Genomic DNA, 18,747 nt, shown 5'->3' with positions numbered 1-18,747 from the left:
TACCCAATACTATGTCAATTAATTCCATAATGTTGTATATTGATACTGAGGCCTTGTTGGGGCTTTTAACTGACCGGATCTTTACTCTGTTAGACCTATCTTCAGACCATAGAAGGTCTCCCCAAGAGGCCACTGAACTTATCTGGACAATAAGATGCTGAACTTTATGCTAGGCATGTGTTTGCAAGGAATGAATCTCAACTGAACTTGAACTATGGTTATGCAACAAGGTGGAGGAATCCACCATGGGGGGAGGGGTATGGGAGGGGTGGGGGGAATCCCCAGCGCCTATAAAACTGTACTACATAATACAATGTAAGCAACAATAAAAAAAAAAAAAAAAGTAAACTCAAAAAAAAAAAACAAAGGACAGGCAGAAGCCCAGGCCTGCTGTCGCCTCAACACTGCAGGAAGACTCCCTGTGGCTTCCTCACCCCGCTCTGCCCCAGCCTGCCCGCATCAGGCTTTGGGACTGACAGTGGGCAGAGCTGCACCCCTGGCTCTTGTCTCGGCAGCTCTGCCAGCTTCTGTCCTGGTGACTTAATGGCGTCTGGGAGTCCGACGGGAGGCCGTGTCTGTGTGCCCCTGATGGGAAGCCGTGTCTCAGCCCCTAGGACTGAGGCCCTGCTCAGTCCAGCTCACACGTGTCCAGGGTGCCCTTGGGGCTTGGAGATGGTGGTGCAGGAGGCCCCGGCCGAGCCTGCTCTGAGCTAGAGTGAAAGGGTTGAGGTTACCAAAGGACCTGCTGGGGGAGAGACTGAGCTGCACCCCGATGCACATGGATGAGTCGGGACTTGCAGCTCGGGAGCCAGGCTCAGGTGCCAGTGGACAGAGAACCAGAAAGACAGGACGAGAGAAAGGCCCTGTCTCCTCTTTCCAGGCCTGCTAACCAGGTTCCTGCCAGACACTGGCCAGGGTGGACGGCAGCCAGCTGGGCGTGGTCAGGTATTACAACCACACTGACTCTGTGAGGACACACACAGATGGGCCTGGGAGGGGGCTGGGCAGAGTGCCCGTCAGGGGCAGCTGGTCTCCCGACCGGGCCCAGCGCTCCTCCTTCAACCCCCACTAATGAAGTGGCCTTGTGCTCCAGTACCTTGTACGAAGCCCGAGTTAGAGAGTAAGTCAGCACGGAATAATATTTTTGCTAAATTTCTGCTCTCAGGCTCACAGCATTGCATCAGCTCGCGAGTGGGCCTCGGGGATTGCCACGGCGCATCTTGATGTGGGTTCATGCCAATTACCAGGCTGAGTGATGAAATGGCCTTGTAGCGCCTCGCCAGTGCACGGAAACACAGAAACAGTAGGTGAATGCTATAGTTTATGATTTTCAATTATAAATCAAATAGACTGAGTTCTCACTTAATAAAGGATGTAAAAGCACTGAAGGGTAGACGGGCTTCTGCTGGGGAAAGAGGAAACAAGCGGGGCTGGTGAGCCAGCGCTCGGGTGGTGTTCTGCCGCCGCCCTGTGCACGCAGGGCTGGGGAGAAGCCGGCAGATGGAGGGCCCTGCGTGCGGCCCCTGCAGCCGGGGGAGGGGGAGCGGGGCAGGGGGCCTGGGAGAGGAGTCGTCTTCAGGGACTGGGTCCTCTGGGGACAGAGTCTCTGCAAGACCAGGATGTGAAGTGCTGCCTCTGGCCTGCTGTGGTCCAGCTTGGTGATGGGAGACCTGGGAAGAGAGCCAGTGCCAGCGCTGATCATCCGGACAGCGCCAGGGATTGCCTGGGGACCTTGGCCTCTACTCAATGGCCAAGCAACCCTGGCATCCGCACTCCCAGCTCGCTGCATCTACAGGTCGTGTCAGCAACTGTCTGGACACAAAGCACGGGTACCGAGCGACTGGCCTTGGGACACCTCATCAGGACGCAGTATGGTTCGTGTGGGTGAACGATGTGGGGGTGGCACTGTGGCATAGTGGGCTCAGCTGCCATCTACAGAGCTGGCATCCTGTATGGGCACCGGTTTGAGCCCCTGCTGCTCCACTTCTGGTCCAGCTCCCTGCTAGTGCACCTGGGAGACCAGGGGACAATGGCTTCGATGCTTGGGCCCCCGCATCCACCTGGGAGACTCTGATGAAACTCGTGGCTCTCGCCTGGTCTAGCCCTGGCCAGTGTGGCCATTTGGGGAGTGATTCTGTGGATGGAAGCTCTCCTTCTGTAGAGAGGTAACATCTGAAGAGAACAGAAGGATGGGGAGAGGGGAGAGGCGGTGGATGGAGGTGGGAGCCAGCAGGCAGCAGGAGGACGTGGACTCGGACAGCACTGCAGATGTGTGCTAAGGCGCCTGGGGCAGAGAGCCCGTCTGAGCTGGCAGGGAGCACGCGCCGGGCAGCTCCGGGGTGACTCCTGGGGGGAGGGCTCGCACAGGAGTCGGAGGTCAGGCCGAACCGGAGCCGGGCCCAGTCGATCTCTGCGACTGCCCCGTTCATCTGGCAAGTCCTCGTTACGTCCAGCAGCTGACGGAAGAGGGCAAAGATCCTCTTCTGCCACTGTGGGACATTTACGAGAGGCCGCTCGTGTTTGCAAGTGACACACTGCTGAGGCCACGCGGGATGCAGCCTGGGAGCTCCGACCGCTCTCCGTTCCATTCCGTTCCATTCGGTTCAACACGCGAAGGTGCGTCTTCGCCTTCCTGGGGGGTCGGTCCGGTCTCAGGTGGAGCCTGCTCAGCACAGTGAGATGACAGTGAATTGACACATCAGAGAAATGTGTGAACGGCGGACAAAGCACCACGAGGGCACAGAGGGAAGAGTCCCCCCCGCAGTGGACAGCGAATCCTGGAGGGCTCCAACTTCTCTCACGCTGCGGCCCCGGGACTGTGGGCCACCCCGGCTGAGGCTTCGGAGCCACTGTGGGGCTGCGCAGAGGTATGGCAGGGACCTGGGGACTTCCCAGTGGAGCCGAGTCCCTCCTGAACAGGGTCTGAGGAGGGGGCAGTGAGGGCACTTGAATGGGGTTTCCCCAGGGCAGCGGGGGTCACTGGAGCAGGGACACCCCCACTTTTTTGTCACCTGAGTTCATGGTGGCTGTACCTGCTACGAGGACCGGGGCAGCGACAGAGGCAGTCGCATGGACAGGCTGCCCTGGCTTGGAGCTGGGGACATCAGAGAAGGTCACGCACTCAGGGGCCAGCCTCTGGAGCCCAGGGCCGCATGGGGTGAATCGTGTCCCCAGTGTTTGTGAGTCGCAGCCTCAGTCGCTCACTGTCCTGGGATGAGGTCTGATTTGGAAAGCAGAGAATGTGGCAGGAACGGTGTGAGACAAGGTCGTCATGGGAAGGCAGTGGGCATATGCGCCTGCGTCAGGAGGACACCTAGTGAAGATGAAGGCAGAGTGGTGCACCTGCCAGCCGAAGGACGTTAAAGGTTCCTGGACACCTGCCAGGAGCGGGGGACAAGGCAGGGGAGTGTGTCCCCTCACCACACACACAGCCTGGGAAGGACCGGCCCTGAGGGCACCCTGACTTTGGGCCTCTCCTGCAAGGACTGTCCTTTGCTGGGGCTTGGGTCACATGGTTCGTGACAGCGAGAAGGAATGGTGCTGGGCTGACCAGCGTGAGCCCTGGCCTCACCCACCAAGGAATGGTGAGTGCCACCCTGGGGCTGTGGGCTGGACACAATGCTTCAGAAATAATTGCACAGCCACACCCACGGTGCTTAGTGATGGGGCCAACGGGAGCCCATCAGGGTGGAGACCTAATGACCGAGCCAAGTGTCCTGCTACAGACAGGCCTGGGGGGTGGCCCGGCACCCAGCAAGGAGGCGAGCTGAAGTGAGTCCTCACCACGCCTCATCTCAGACCCCAGCACTCGGAGCCAGGAGAAACCATCCAACTGGTGGTCGGGTGCCCAAGGGAGGTGGGTATGCTGCTCCCGGCAAGCCCGCGGGCAGCAGGGGAAGTGGCTGCTCCCCGGGCTGAGGACACCAGCGAGCCAGAAGAGCCCCCTGCGAGTCCTTGAGCTAACGTGTCCTCGGAGCCACGCACTTGGGGCCCAGTAAGAGCAGCCGTGGGTTCAGGTCAGGAGAGGCTTCACTCTGATGGAAAGGGCAGGTGGCCTGGTGGCAGGACCAAGGCTGTGACCAGAAGCCTGCACCTGCCTCTGAGTGCAGGTGGGCAGGGCGAAACAAGCCAGGAAGTATAGGATTCAGGTCAGCAGGTACGCACGTGAGCAGGTGACAGCATCAGCGGCCCACTTGTCAGGTCTCTCGTCGGATTCTAGTGAGGACCCCTGCTGCGGGGTCGCGTCCAGGCTCAGCTCCTTCAACTCCTCCACGTGGGAGGAGAGTGCAGGCCCTGGAACACGGGACCAAGGGACAGGAGGGACCCAGCTGCCGTAAGGGTGATGGCCGTGGTCAGAGAGGAGCAGCAGGAGAGAGCTTCTTGCCTGGGGCTTGTCCAGCGAGTCCAGTGGCTTCCAGGCCCGGGGACTCAGCCCGGCATGGCGACCTGTCCCTGTGGCACGAAGTGGCCAGAACGTCTAAGCCATTTGTTTTCTGAGCTTGGACAGAAGTGGGTTTCTGTATTCAGTGTGGCTGTCGGCCGCACGCTCAATGTCTCCACACCCCACGGACAGGACTGGGGACACTGGCCAGGCCACTGCTACGTCCCTCCTTGGCCCCGGCTTGCACTTCCTAAGGCCGCTTCTCTCCAGCCAGCCCTGGTTTGGCTGAAGGCCTCCCAGTGTCTCCCTCTGCTCTGCCCTCGCACCCGCACCGGGCTCCTAGCCGCAGCAGCAGGCCGCAGCGGGGTTTGGAGGGGAACTGGGCAGTAACGGAGGGATGTTGGAAAGCATCGGGCTGGGGCTCCACAGCCTCGGCTGGTTGTAGGGAGACCCGCTCTGTCCTCGCTCAATGTGTCTGTGACCAGGAGCCTGTGCTGCGGAAGGTCTGGGTGTCTGAGGTCAGGGCCGCGAGCCCGTAGCTGCCTGGCCCTGCCTGGCACTGCCTGGTGTTTCCTGGCCCTGCCTGGCACTGCCTGGTGTTTCCTGGCCCTGCCTGGCCCTGGGGAGCCCTGCTGGGTGCTGAGCTGCTGGCTTCCCTGGGGCTGGGGGAGTGGAGGTACTTTGGGGAGGGGAGTGCTGGCCTCTGTCCTACATGGCGTCTCCCAGGGAAGGACACCTCAGAACCCTTACGGGCGGGGACTGCGGTATACCTGGGGTTTGCACTGCTTTGCTGCAAGGCCTTCCTGTAGCTGTGCCCAGGTATGTGTGACCAAAGGGGGAACCTGTGCCTTGAGCCTCCCAGGTGTGAAGGAAAAATCGCTCCAATCAGCAAGGCTGCTGGGGGGACTGACTCACGCGTGAAACAAAGGGCCAGGAGAGGACACACGGGCTCACACACAGGGAACAGACCAGGGTCACAGGACACACTCCCTCACACACACCATGTCACACTGTACACTCACACACACCATGTCACACTGTACACTCACACACACCATGTCACACTATACACTCACACACACACCATGTCACACTGTACACTCACACACACCATGTCACACTGTACACTCACACACACCATGTCACACTGTACACTCACACACACACCATGTCACACTGTACACTCACACACACACCATGTCACACTGTACACTCACACACACCATGTCACACTGTACACTCACACACACACCATGTCACACTGTACACTCACACACACGTCACACTGTGCACTCACACACACCATGATCACACTGTACACGCACACACACATTCACACACAGCATGCTCTGACACTGTAGTTCTACACACTCAGTACATTAACACAGAAATGCTGTCTCTCACACTCGTGTTCACAGAGGCTCACGCCCACACGCCCACACTTTTTCACACTCATGCAGTCACAGAAGCCTGAGGACGACAGAGCATCACCCAGACACAGAAGGAGACGAGAACTGGCAGCAGCAATCGTAGCAAGTTGATAATGCATTTCCTTCTCTTTCTCACCATCAGCAAGACAAAGGCTCGTGGGAAGTCCTGCATCCTGAGTAGAACAGGCAGCCTCGGGCCTAATTAGCACTGTGAGTCCTGCGCCTGCGCTTGTTCCGGCAAACCAGTGCTGACCGACTTCCTGCTGGCCATCAGGCAGGATATATTTTTAAAGCATTGTTTATCTTTATATGAAAGTCACATTTACAGAGAGAGAGACGTTTCATCCACTGGTTCACTCCGCAGATGGCTGCAGTGGCTGGAGCTGAGCCAATCTGAAGCCAGAAGGCAGGAGCTTCTTTCGGGTCTCCCATGGGAGTGGGAATCCAAGGCTTGAGCCAGCTTCTGCTGCTGTCCCGGGCATGTTACAGAGAACTGGATCAGAAGTGGAGTGGCCAGGGTTTGAACTCATGTCCATGTGGGATGCTGGCACTGTAGGCAGAAGCTTAGTCTACTGCACATGGTGCCAGGCCCACAGGGCAACATTTCAGTGCTAGAGACACGAACGGTCTCCTGCCCCGTTGCCTGCCCTTTTGTTCGGGAAGGTGTTGAAGCGGCATTTCTTTAACCCCACAGTTGCTGCAACATTTATCAAATGCGATGACCTCGTGCGTCAGAAGAAAGTGGCGGTCTGCTTTAGCCCGTGGCTCGGGCTGCCCTTGCAGAGCGCGGAGCTGGCAGCTGGGGCACAAGCAGCTGCCTGGGAGCAGGCGGCAGCAGGGGCCCCTTTACCTCGCCATCAGAGGCTGGCAGTGCTGCTGTCCGCGCACACTCCGTGCCCAGCCCCGTGGCGTCCAGCACGGCAGCCCTCGAAGGGAAGTCCGCAGCTGAGGATTAGCTCAGAACGACGGAGAGCGATGTGACAGACAACGTGTCAGGCATCGGCCTCGGGCGGAACTAGCCGGTCCCATATGCGGCTTCCCACGGCCTGGGTCCTGGGCGCCATGGCTGGACTCGGGGGCCTGTGGTCAGTGGGAGGGTGGGAGAGCTGATGTGGTGTGGCCTTCCTCCTGCAGGCCCATCTCGGGACAGAGAGCCGTGAGCAAGGGCCAGCCCCGCACACCTTCCACGTTGCTCCACGAAGCCCCGAGGCCAGGGCCCAGTGCGGAGGCACCGTGAGGGTCCCGGAGGGCGACTACTGGGGCCAGGCTCGCCAACAAAGAGCTCGGGCCACGATGGCGGCCACGAGGACGACACAGATGGGGCAGGGAGGCAGGAAGACGTGGGGACCGTGCCGGTGCGGGAGTTCCCGCGTGGCCAAGGCGCTCCTCGGGATGCCTCCCAGCCGTGTCCCAGAGCCTGGTCAAGTCCCAGCTCCTCTTCCTCGCCCCGTTCTCTTCTGATCTTCCTCTCCATGGGCAGCATGTGGAGCTCGAGTCCTGTGGTCCCTGCCGGTCCTGGGAGAGGCACACGGAGTCCAGGATCCCGGTTCCAGAGCCTGGCTGCTGCGGGCAGTGGGGGACAGGCCAGCCGACGGGACGGGCATGCCTTCTCCCCTCTACCGCGTTCCTCTCCCTCTTCACTCCCTCCCCCTTCTGTCTCTCTGATAAATAAAAAGTTGAAAACAAAAGGAACTTACTCGCAACAAAACCAATGAAATTGATAAACATCAGCGATCCTAAGCAACAAGAAGGAGCATGCGCAGGAGGGAGCCCAGCCCGATCACTCCGCGGGCGCAAACGTGGGCAGACGGGCATGACCGAGGAGCGGTGCTGAGGGCAGAAACAGATTTCAAACAATTCAATACTGGTGTCAAATGATTAAAATTTAATGAATGGTATTCCAAGCATGTGCCATGCGTATGAACTTCATTCCAATTAACTCGGACAAACGCATACAAGCGACGAGACCCATAGTCTAGGCAGACACGGCGTAATTAAAGCCACAGGCGGCGAGGCCTGGTGGGAGACGAGACATGTTGGGACTGACCTGGTGACACAGGGCCACCCCAAAGAGGCCAGCACCTGTTGTTGTCGCTCTGGGAAGTCGGGGAGGGAGACCGGCCACGGCCACCTTCCTGGGGCTGAGGCCACCTTCCTGGGGCTGGGGTCACCTTCCTGGGGCTGAGGCCACCTTCCTGGGGCTGGGGTCACCTTCCTGGGGCTGGGGCCACCTTCCTGGGGCTGGGGCCACCTTCCTGGGGCTGAGGCCACCTGTGATCATGTTGCCAAGGGCGGCACGTGCAGCGGGACAAAGAGCTGTGAGCCCAGCTGGAGCGAGGCAAAACCTCCCATCACAATGAGCTGTGCAGCCTGGGTGGAGGAAGAGGCAAGGACAGCAGGCAGAAGGCGCGAAGGAGAAACAGCCTCCTGGCTTTGACAAGCGCTGAGCGAGCTGCCGTTCACGTAACAGTGAGCTCCGCCCGTGGCAGGGTGCGGGTCTGCCGGTTCTTCCCCAGCCGATGCATAGAACTTTCCACTGTTTCCGGAAGCTACCTCGGGCCCCTTTACTAAAGACCCCCACTTACTCTCACTGGCCATTTTCTTCTCCCTGTAGCTCCACTTCCCTGGCGAGTCGTGCAGATGCAAACCCATGTGTAGGCTTTGAGCCCGGCCTGTGGAGGGGAGGGTCAGCCGAGGAGGGGACCCTCAGCGTAAGGTGCCCGTGCCTTGTGACAGCAGCCTGAGGGCCTCACGTGCTGGCCTGAGTGAGAGCAGAGCGCTGTCGGGGATCTGCGGCTGTGCCTTCCACGGGGCAGGAACCGCCTCCTGCAGCCTGTGACGGCTCCTGAAGGAGGGACGTGGGGAGTGCAGGAAGATGCACGGAAGGTGTTTCATCTAGAATATATTAAAATCCTCACACTGTAGTGACAGAGCCAATTTTGAAAAGAGACAACAACTTCAGTGTCAACAAGGAAGGTCAGGGCAAGGTTCCCACATGGTCAGATGTTGGGGGATGGGATGAAAATCCGCACGTGCCTGGGCTCATACCAAGGGCCGGAGAGGGCTGGGCTCGCGGGAGAGGCATTCTTACTATTGGGAACTTGTGGCACAGGGCTGTGGACAGTCACGGGCGTCTGTTTGAAAGGCACAGTTAGAGAGAGCAAGAGCGAGCAGGAGAGGGATCTTCAATCCAGCGGTTTATTCCCGACGCCGCAGCAGACCACCGAGCCAGAGCCAGGAGCCTGGAATTCCACCTGGATCTCCCACGTGGGCGCCGGGCACCAGGCCTTGGGAGCCGTCTCCTTCTGTCAGACTCGGGGAGAGTCCAACCCCGTGGAAGGGGAGCCACTCCGTTCGGCAAGACAAGTCACAAAGCAGAGGCTGCAATAAGCATGAGGATTTTATTGAGCATTCGCGAATGGGCAACAGAATAATCTGGAGGCACCCAGGACTCTGCGCGCCCCAAGCAGGTTAAAGCACCTTTTTAAAGGACAAAACCGCAAACTTCGCATAACAGCTAGCATTTTACTTTAAGATTAGACAGCGCCAGGGCTCCCTTGGCTTGGCATAACAGTCTGCACTTTCTCAGACTGTTGTGCCTCCCTTTCTTATCCACTACATTCTTGTGTTGGCCTTGCTGCTCCGGCCTTGCTACCTTATCTCTTTTATTCCTGCAGCTGCCTTGTTCATGTCTGGGAAACTGAAACTTTTACTTGCTTCATGAAATAACTTTTCTATATTTATTCCAACATGGCTCTACTCTTGCTCAGCAGAAAGCAATATACAGAAGCAAAATCAAGCGGTTATTCTAAGCTCTTACATTCCCCCCTTTTCTTTTAGGACATATTTTTATCTTAAAATATAAGCATTAGCAGGCATTTTCTTGTACAGGCTGATATTGGCTGGTTAATACAAAGGCTTGAATTATTGACAATCTTTCTTTTATGAACTGTAATAAACGATTAATAATGCAAGGTCCTATAGTTAAAAGGAGTAATAACAATATTAAAGGTCCTGTTATAGCAGAGATGAGAGTGGTTAGCCAGGGTGATTGAGAGAACATGTTTTCAAACCATCCTTGTTGGGCTGACAATTCTTTCTGTCTTTTATTTAATCTGTCTCTGAGTCGATCTAAAGTCTCAGTCACACTTCCAGTTTGGTCAGCATAGAAACAACACTCTTCCTTTAAGGCGGCACACAATCCTCCTTCTTTTAACAATAGCAAATCTAGTCCTCTCCTGTTTTGCAACACTACTTCAGACAGAGAGGTAAGAGACTCTTTTAGTCCTCTGACTGACTGTTCTAAGGCCTGTAGGTCTTCATTCATAGCCTGGTGTAGTCCTTGGTAATAGTCTGTTCTCGACAGAGCAGTTGTTCCGGTGGCTATGCCAGCGGCTATTCCTCCTGTACCTAGTAACACGGCTAGAGTAATAGAGACAGGCTCTCGCTTGGCCCTCCCTGGATGTTCATAGGCAGCTAGAACAGTCTCAGACGGAAGGTACGTTATTCTTGGCCACAATTGAACAAGCACACAGAAGTCTTTGGTGACGTTAAGAACCTGTGCCGAGATACAAGGGGTCAGACCAGTGTTGCATGCCCAATAGATTCCATTAGGTGGTGTCAGATAATAATTTCCTATGGGGACATTTAAACTCTGGTTACATAGTCTAGATTTTATTGAATTTTTTCCTATACATAGACCTGTCCCACTGACATCAGTAAGTGTCAGTTCGTGCCCCATGGTGCTGCAGACTGGAGATGGGCTACTGGAGTTTGTTAAGTTTGCTATTGTGGCTATTCCTTCATAATAAGGTGGACTGGGGTTGAGGCATAGCCAGCAGTCCCTGGCTCTTTCGGGATCTGAAGAGTTAAGGGCTAGAAAGGCTCCTTTAACTAGATTTATGAGTCTTTCTCCCGTGCTTTTCGGCACTATAGTGGGGGAGGCCGGCGTGCTAGTTTGTGGAGCTACTGTGTGGTTGAAAAATGGCCTTATAGGATGTTGAGGCTGTTGTCCTGACGGCCCGCGGAAGGCAGGCAGGACATGATTTGGGCCAATAGACTGGGTGGCTAAGGGCTCTATTTGGCGGGAGATAGTGAACAGAGTAAATGCGTCCCACCCTTCTCTGTAGAGCCGCAATCCCCATACTCTCGTCTTAGTCCAGTCAGCTTTTTCTCCGGCCGAGGTGAAAGAAATAACTAAAGGATTGCATCTGCCACCTGGGGTGCTCCCCGTTCTTCTAGTCACACTATCAAAGCATGGTCCGCAGTTTTGTTTCCAGTGACCCTGGCCGCAAATCCAGGGCCCTGTCCCTGAATACCCTGGAATATTTTCCCTCTTGACTGAGATGAGGTCAGTTGATTCAGTGAGCCAATACACTGTCCCGGTAGTTTCACAACCCCAACTAGCACAGTATCCTTCTTCGGCCCCCCTACACTGCTTGATTTTGGCTTTGCTACGGTCACTCCCCGGACAAACGTAAAAAGGTCTGGCTCTGGTGTGTAACCGTCCCAGTACATTCTCACAGCCATACGCGTTCCGGCTACTAGTTCCTGAATAGGGAAAACCGGGAGTCTCCCATGCTCCTCCAACTAGGTCACATAGATCAAAATATAGTTTGGGGAAGGTAACATCAACCGGTCCAATGACTTGAGTGCTATTTATGACTGTTCCTATTTCCAAACTACTGATTTTCCAGGTAATTTTATGGGGGGTATGTGGGTTATAATCTGACAATGAACATGGAAGAGATAGCAAAGTCAAAAAGTACATTTTTAAGCACGAGTCAGTCTTATCTTTAGAGGATTTGGGGTTCGTTGAAGTTTCCATTCTGGTTCCTGGTCAGTCCCTGTAGTCCCTGTTGCTGGCTGATCCTTGGCGTGCTTCACGTGGGAGGCATGTACCCAGGCAGCAATTCCGTCGACTTTCAGGGCGGTTGGAGTAGTCAGTAGGACGGTAAAGGGTCCTTTCCACCGTGGTTCCAAGGTTTTTGCCTGGTGTCTCCGGACATACACCTGGTCTCCTTCCTTGAACGGGTGAGGGCACGGTGGAATGTCTTTGTCCTTGTAGGCCTCTGCAAGCGGTTTCCAGATGTACTCTCTCACTGCTCTGAGAGCCTGGAGATGCGCCTGTAACGAGGGTGGATGGGGGAACATGGTAGGATCAAAATCACAGAAAGAGGATGCCGGTGGTGGGCTTCCATATAATATTTCAAAGGGAGTCAGCCCATGATATGCAGGAGTGTTGCGCACTCGAAAAAGGGCCATAGGGAGGAGTCGTACCCAGTCTTTTCCGCCAGTCTCTAGGGCTAATTTAGTCAAGGTCTCTTTTAGAGTTCTATTCATTCTTTCTACCTGGCCTGAACTCTGGGGTCGATAAGCACAATGTAGTTTCCAATTGATCCCCAAACTCTTGGCCACCCCCTGACTTACCTGGGAGGCGAAAGCGGGACCGTTATCTGACCCTAATACTTGCGGCAATCCGTACCGGGGAAAAATTTCTTCAAGGAGTTTTTTAACGACTGTCGTGGCCGTTTCATTCTTCGTGGGGTAGGCTTCTACCCAGCCTGAAAAGGTGTCTACAAAAACTAAGAGATATTTATAACCATACAGTCCCGGTTTTACTTCAGTAAAGTCTATTTCCCATTGTATTCCCGGTCGGTGTCCTCGGGCACGGGCTCCTTGGGGGAGTTTTAGTCGCCCTGCGTTTACCTGGGCACAAGGCTTGCATTGGTCCACTGTAATTTGAGTAAGAAACTGCAGGTCAGGAGTTATAAACGGGCATTTTTCATTTGCAAGTAGAGCGTGCATTTTTCTCCGGCTCAAATGAGTGAGGCGGTGGAGGTGTTCAATGATTTCAGTAGCTATGCGATAGGGCAGGATGACCTTGTCTCCTTTTTTCCATGCTTTGCACTTAGCATCCCATTCCCCTTCGAGTTCTTTAATGAGAGTTCTGTCATTATCAGTATATTTAAATGGAACTCCCCAGTTGCAGACTATGTCATCTGTGTTTTGCCTGGTCTCTTCGGGTCCCATTTTTGAGTTTATTTCCAGGGGTAGGGCTGAGATTGGCTCAGTGGCAACAGTTTTTGCAGTCTGGTCTGCCAGTCTATTTCCTCTAGCTACTGGATCTGTTCCTTTTTGGTGGCCCGGACAATGAATAATGCTCAGTCTTTTTGGAAGGAATAGTGCCCTCAAGAGGTTTATTATCTCTTGCTTGTTCTTTATTTCTCGTCCTCCTGAAGTTAAGAGGCCCCTTCTGCGATAAATCTCACCGTGCACATGGGCCGTAGCAAAAGCATACCTACTGTCAGTATAGATGTTTGCTACTTTTCCCGCCGCCAGTTCTAGAGCCTTTGTGAGGGCTATTAGTTCAGCTCGCTGGGCCGACGTCCCTGGCTCTAGGGCACTGGCCCAGACTATGGAGTCATTGTTACTCACCACTGCTGCTCCTGCCCGCCGAGTTCCTTCGGTGACATAGCTGCTGCCATCTGTGAACCAGGTTACCTCCGCATCTGGTAGAGGCTGGTCAGTTAGATCTTCACGAGTCCCATGAACTTCGGCCAGAATCTGGGAGCAGTCATGGGGGGCATCCTTGGCCGTTCCCGGCTCCGGCAATAGGGAAGCGGGATTGAGCGTAGCAACTGGTCCAAAAGTAATGCGTTCAGGAGCTAAGAGCAAAGCCTGGTAGTGAGTCATGCGGGCGTTTGAAAGCCACCTGTCTGGCGGTTGGCGGACAACCGACTCCACAGCATGTGGAGCTATTATTGTGACTTTCTGTCCCAGGGTTAGTTTGTTTGCGTCCCTGAGCAGGGTCGCAATAGCTGCTACCATGCGCAGGCAAGGGGGCCACCCTGAGGCCACTGGATCTAGTTTCTTTGAAAGGTAGGCAACCGGTCGTCTCCAAGGGCCTAGGGACTGAGTCAATACTCCTTTTGCAATTCCTTTGGCCTCATCCACATACAGTGTGAATGGTTTTGTGACATCAGGCAGTCCCAGGGCCGGTGCCGTTAGGAGGGCCTCTTTAATGCAATCAAAAGCCCGTTGTTGTTCTTTTCCCCAGATGAAGGAGTTTTTTTCCTTCGTTAACATGTACAAGGGAGCGGCCAGCTCCGCAAACCCAGGTATCCACAGCCGGCAGAATCCTGCCGTTCCCAGAAACTCACGTACCTGCCGGGAGTTCCTTGGGACTGGTATAGACGCCACCGCAGCTTTCCTGGCTTCAGTTAACCATCTTTTTCCTCCCTTTATGATATATCCTAGGTAGGTTACCTCCTCTCTGCATATCTGGGCTTTCTTGGCAGATGCCCGATATCCTAGGGCTCCCAATTCACGTAACAGGGCCCTTGTCCCTTCTAGGCAGGCCTCCCTGGTAGGTGCTGCCAGTAAGAGATCATCTACATATTGGAGGAGAGTCAGATTGGGGTTACTTAATCTGAATGCCACCAAGTCTTGATGTAGGGCCTCATCAAAGATGGTGGGGGAATTTTTGAAGCCTTGTGGCAATCGAGTCCAAGTCAGTTGCCCACTTACTCCATGTTCTGGATCTCTCCATTCAAAAGCAAATAAAGGTTGGCTCGCCGGGCTCAGTCTTAAACAAAAGAAAGCATCCTTTAAATCCAGGACACTATACCACACATGGGAGGGAGGCAAGGAGCTGAGAAGGTTATAAGGATTTGGCACAGTGGGGTGTATGTCTTCTACATGACTATTTATTTCTCTTAGGTCTTGGATGGGCCTATAGTCATTTGTCCCCGGCTTCTGCACTGGTAGGAGAGGAGTGTTCCACGGTGACCGGCAAGGAATGAGAATTCCCAGTTTTAGCAGTCTGTGGATGTGGGGGCGAATGCCCTCAAAGGCTTTCCTTGACATGGGATATTGTCTGATAGCCACGGGCCCTGCAGTAGCCTTTAGTTGTACGTGTACTGGTGGCTGTTGCACTGACAATCCCATGCCACCCGTCTCTGCCCATGCATCTGGGAATTCAGTCATCCATCTCTCCATGTAAGGTGGGGTTCCCTCTTTGTTAGTTTCAGTTTCTCTAATGGCCTCATGTAGTTTGTATTCATTTTCTAATTTTAGGGTTAAGATGCACAGGGATTGCCCCTGAGGCCCAGTCACTGTTATTTCTTGTTCTTTAAAGTTGATTTGTGCTCCCAGTTTTGTCAGAAGATCTCGTCCCAATAGGGGGTAGGGACAATCAGGCACATGTAAAAAGGAGTGAGTGACAGTACCTGTAGCCAAGTCGACCCGCCGATCAGTCGTCCACCGGTACGCGCGTCCTCCTGTGGCTCCCTGTACCCACGAGGTCTTCTGGCTCATAGGTCCATCAGTAGTTGTCAAAACTGAATGTTGAGCCCCGGTGTCTACTAGAAACGTGGTGGGCTTGCCTCCCACAGACAGAGTTAGCCTGGGCTCAGGGGGAGGCTCCTGGCCCCGACTGGCCTAGTCTTCTAAAGTCAAAACTGAGGTCTGCCTTTTCTTGTTTCTAGGATTGTTGGGACAATCCTTTGCCCAATGGCCGTTTTCTTTACAGTAAGCACATTGATCTTTCCCTAAACGGTTTCGCCGCTCACCTCCCTGTTCTCTAAACTGTCTCCCTATCTCAGTTCCCTGGGATGTTATTTGCTTGTTATGAACTACAGTGGCCAAGATACGGCTCAGTTCTTTATTCCGTCGCTTATCTCTCTTATCCTCTCTTTCTTCCTGCATCTTTCTTAGTCTCTCTTCTCTCTCTTCCGGAGTCTCTCTCTTATTGAAAATTTTATCTGCCTCTTTTACTAAGTCCTGCAAGCTATAATTCTGTAATCCTTCTAGTCTTTGTAACTTATTTCGAATGTCTGGTGCTGACTGTCCTATGAAAGCCATAATCACTTCCCCCTGCCTATCTTCACTTGCCGGATCAAACGGTGTATACATGCGGTATGCTTCCATTAGTCTTTCTAAGAATCCCGCGGGAGTCTCCCCAGCTCCCTGTAGAACTGCTCTTACCTTAGCCAAATTAGTGGGTCGCCTTCCGGCACCCTTGAGACCTGCCAACAGAGTCTGGCGATAAAGACGGAGACGCTCCCTACCATTTGGAGTGTCGAAGTCCCAATTAGGTCGGACAAGGGGGAACACTTCATCAATTTCGTTTGGAAGTTGGGTGGGCTGCCCATCAGCCCGAAGGACATTCTTTCTGGCCTCCATCAGCACCCGTTGGACTTCTTCTGTGGTCAGTAGAGTCCGTAACAGCTGCTGACAATCATCCCAAGTCGGCTGGTGCGTCAACAAGATGGACTCGATGAGACCTGTTAATGCTTGGGGGTCTTGGGAGAAAGGAGGGTTATGAGTTTTCCAATTATACAAATCAGAGGCAGAGAAAGGCCAATACTGGACCTGCCCCCCTACAATTCTCAAGGGGTACAACTGTGAAGACCATTGCCCTTCTCCTCTTTCTCCCTCCTCCAATTGAGCCCTGCGTAGCCGCAACCTGGTATGGATTGGGGATCTGGCTTCAGGCTGTTCATTTACAGTGGTGTCTGGAGAGCCCATCTCCCCCGGTCTTCCTCTTGGGGGTTCTCCTTCAGGTTGATGCTCCTGGGGATAAGGTGGAGGAAGTTCAGAGGTCATTAATAGGTCCGTCTGACTATCATCGGGCAGGACAGGCTTAGGTCGAGGACGAGTAGCTTCCAGCGGACAGAGGGAAACAAGAGCAGAGGGTTGGGGTAGGGGCGGAGCTGAAGGCGCCGGCAATTCTGGAGAAGGAGGAGGAGGAGGACAGGGTGCGATGAGAAAAGGTTGAGCCCACGGCGGGGGATTAACCACGAGGTCCTCCCATACCAAGATATACGGTAACTGGTCGGGATGCCCCGATGGCCCGGTCGCCCTGATGAGGCCTTTCACCTGCAAAATAGTGGTTAGATTAAAGGTGCCGCTGGGCGGCCATGAAGCAGCGAGAGTCGGCCACTCAACGGTGCAGAGAGTTTTCCATTTCTTGCGACGCACTTCCACTGATAGGGTGTGAGCGCTGGTGGAAACGTCAGGCCAATGTTGGAGAGTAAGACTTAGGGGAGAAGACTCAGCCTGACCCATATTCAAAGACAAGAGACTACACACAATTACAAAACAAACAAATGACACAAACAGGATTCGCGCGATACAAGATTTCCAAAGGGCCCAATACAAGATACAAGACGGCCGCTCTGGGGCGACCATACAAGGCCAGACGAGGGTGACGTGATCTTCACCCTGTCTCCAAAGCACTGGAGCGTCCTCCAGCGTACAAGTTCAAATCAAACCGGTACCGTTCAAAGACTGGGGAGGACAAGGACAGAACAGAACAACACACAAAAATACACACTTTCCGATCGGTCTTACCTCCCCCTGCTAGGATGTTGCTTGCCGAGGACGGTTGCTCCTGTTTCCCGGCCAATGCACCAAAATGTTAGACTCGGGGAGAGTCCAACCCCGTGGAAGGGGAGCCACTCCGTTCGGCAAGACAAGTCACAAAGCAGAGGCTGTAAAAAGCATGAGGATTTTATTGAGCATTCGCGAATGGGCAACAGAGTAATCTGGAGGCACCCAGGACTCTGCGCGCCCCAAGCAGGTTAAAGCACCTTTTTAAAGGACAAAACCGCAAACTTCGCATAACAGCTAGCATTTTACTTTAAGATTAGACAGCGCCAGGGCTCCCTTGGCTTGGCATAACAGTCTGCATTTTCTCAGACTGTTGTGCCTCCCTTTCTTATCCACTATATTCTTGTGTTGGCCTTGCTGCTCCGGCCTTGCTACCTTATCTCTTTTATTCCTGCAGCTGCCTTGTTCATGTCTGGGAAACTGAAACTTTTACTTGCTTCATGAAATAACTTTTCTATATTTATTCCAACATGGCTCTACTCTTGCTCAGCAGAAAGCAATATACAGAAGCAAAATCAAGCGGTTATTCTAAGCTCTTACACCTGACTCTGAGACGCCTGGGCCTGCCACCCTCTCTCCTGCCTGTCCTGTCCTCCCACCCTGCTGACCTGCGTGGGGAAGACACCAGCCATGTGCCTGAAGTAACTGGGTGTGTGGTCCAGGACTCCCGCCTCGGCCTGCCAGGGTTTGTCGCATGGTCACTTGGAGGTGTTACCAGCGGCCGTCATCACCCTTGCCAGGCACATGGTTCAGGCTGGGGGATGAACTTCCTGGTGATTCTGTATGGGCACAACATGCATAAGATGGGCATGTGGTGTGTGTTACATGTGTGATATGTGATGTGTAAGAACATACATATGACATATGTGGGGTGAGGTGCATGTGTGGGGTGTGTGATATGTAAGGTGTGTGTGTGGGGTGTGTATGTGGTGTGTGGGGTGTGGTATGTGTGATGTATGGGGTGTATTGGGGTGAGTGTCTGTGGTTGGGACAGCTGCTCTTCCTGTGTCAAGCACTGCGCCTGCGTGCCGGGTACCCCGGGGGCCTGAGTGTCCTGCCGCAGCCCGGCCGGGGACAGCTCCTGCTCACCTCATCTCCCACGTCGGCCCTGCCGTCACTGCCCGGTGTCCCGGTGAGCAGATGAAGCCGGGCTGGGCGCTAGTGGGTGGAGCCGGGTTGGAGGTGGGGCCTGGTACCTCTGCTCCCCCGGGGGGCCCACGTCTCGGGGTGGACCCCCCGCTGCAGGGAAAGCGAGTCTGTTGGCCTGGCGGTGTGAGGCTGTTTGTACATTAATTGTGACACGATATTTATGACAGCGAGGAAGCTGAGGCAGCAGCGAGACACCGCGTCGTGAAAACAGCGTTCCTCCTGTCACCAATTGTGAAGCTGCCTTGTTTTCTCTCACACACCAGCGCACATCCCCCGGGCATGCGCAGGTGCCAGCACACATCCTCCCGGGCACGCGCAGGTGCCAGCGCACATCCTCCGGGCACGCGCAGGTGCCAGCGCACATCCCCCGGGCAGGCGCAGGTACCAGCACAC

The 18,747-nt window shown here is 54.6% G+C and overlaps 1 protein-coding gene and 1 pseudogene across 1 annotated transcript; one reads left to right on the top strand and one right to left on the bottom strand.

Moving 5' to 3' along the window:
- The window catches only part of LOC121166446, a 1,182,205-nt pseudogene that overhangs the window by 89,617 nt on the left and 1,073,841 nt on the right, over positions 1-18,747 (top strand).
- On the bottom strand, positions 3,036-13,993 carry LOC121166427. Its single transcript, XM_040995523.1, has 7 exons — positions 12,241-13,993; positions 11,783-11,937; positions 8,565-8,656; positions 8,397-8,483; positions 5,786-5,851; positions 4,165-4,293; positions 3,036-3,094 (listed from the first exon to the last, which is right to left on the bottom strand). Exons 1-7 carry the CDS (start codon positions 13,897-13,899, stop codon positions 3,036-3,038), a joined length of 2,247 nt encoding a protein of 748 aa, XP_040851457.1. The 5' UTR covers positions 13,900-13,993.

This window comes from Ochotona curzoniae, unplaced genomic scaffold, assembly GCF_017591425.1.
Source record: "Ochotona curzoniae isolate NIBS_2020 unplaced genomic scaffold, NIBS_Ocur_1.0 patch14, whole genome shotgun sequence".
Lineage (NCBI taxonomy): Eukaryota > Metazoa > Chordata > Mammalia > Lagomorpha > Ochotonidae > Ochotona > Ochotona curzoniae.
The sequence above is the reverse complement of the archived record's forward strand: the minus strand, read 5'-3'. Positions and strand labels throughout refer to the sequence as shown.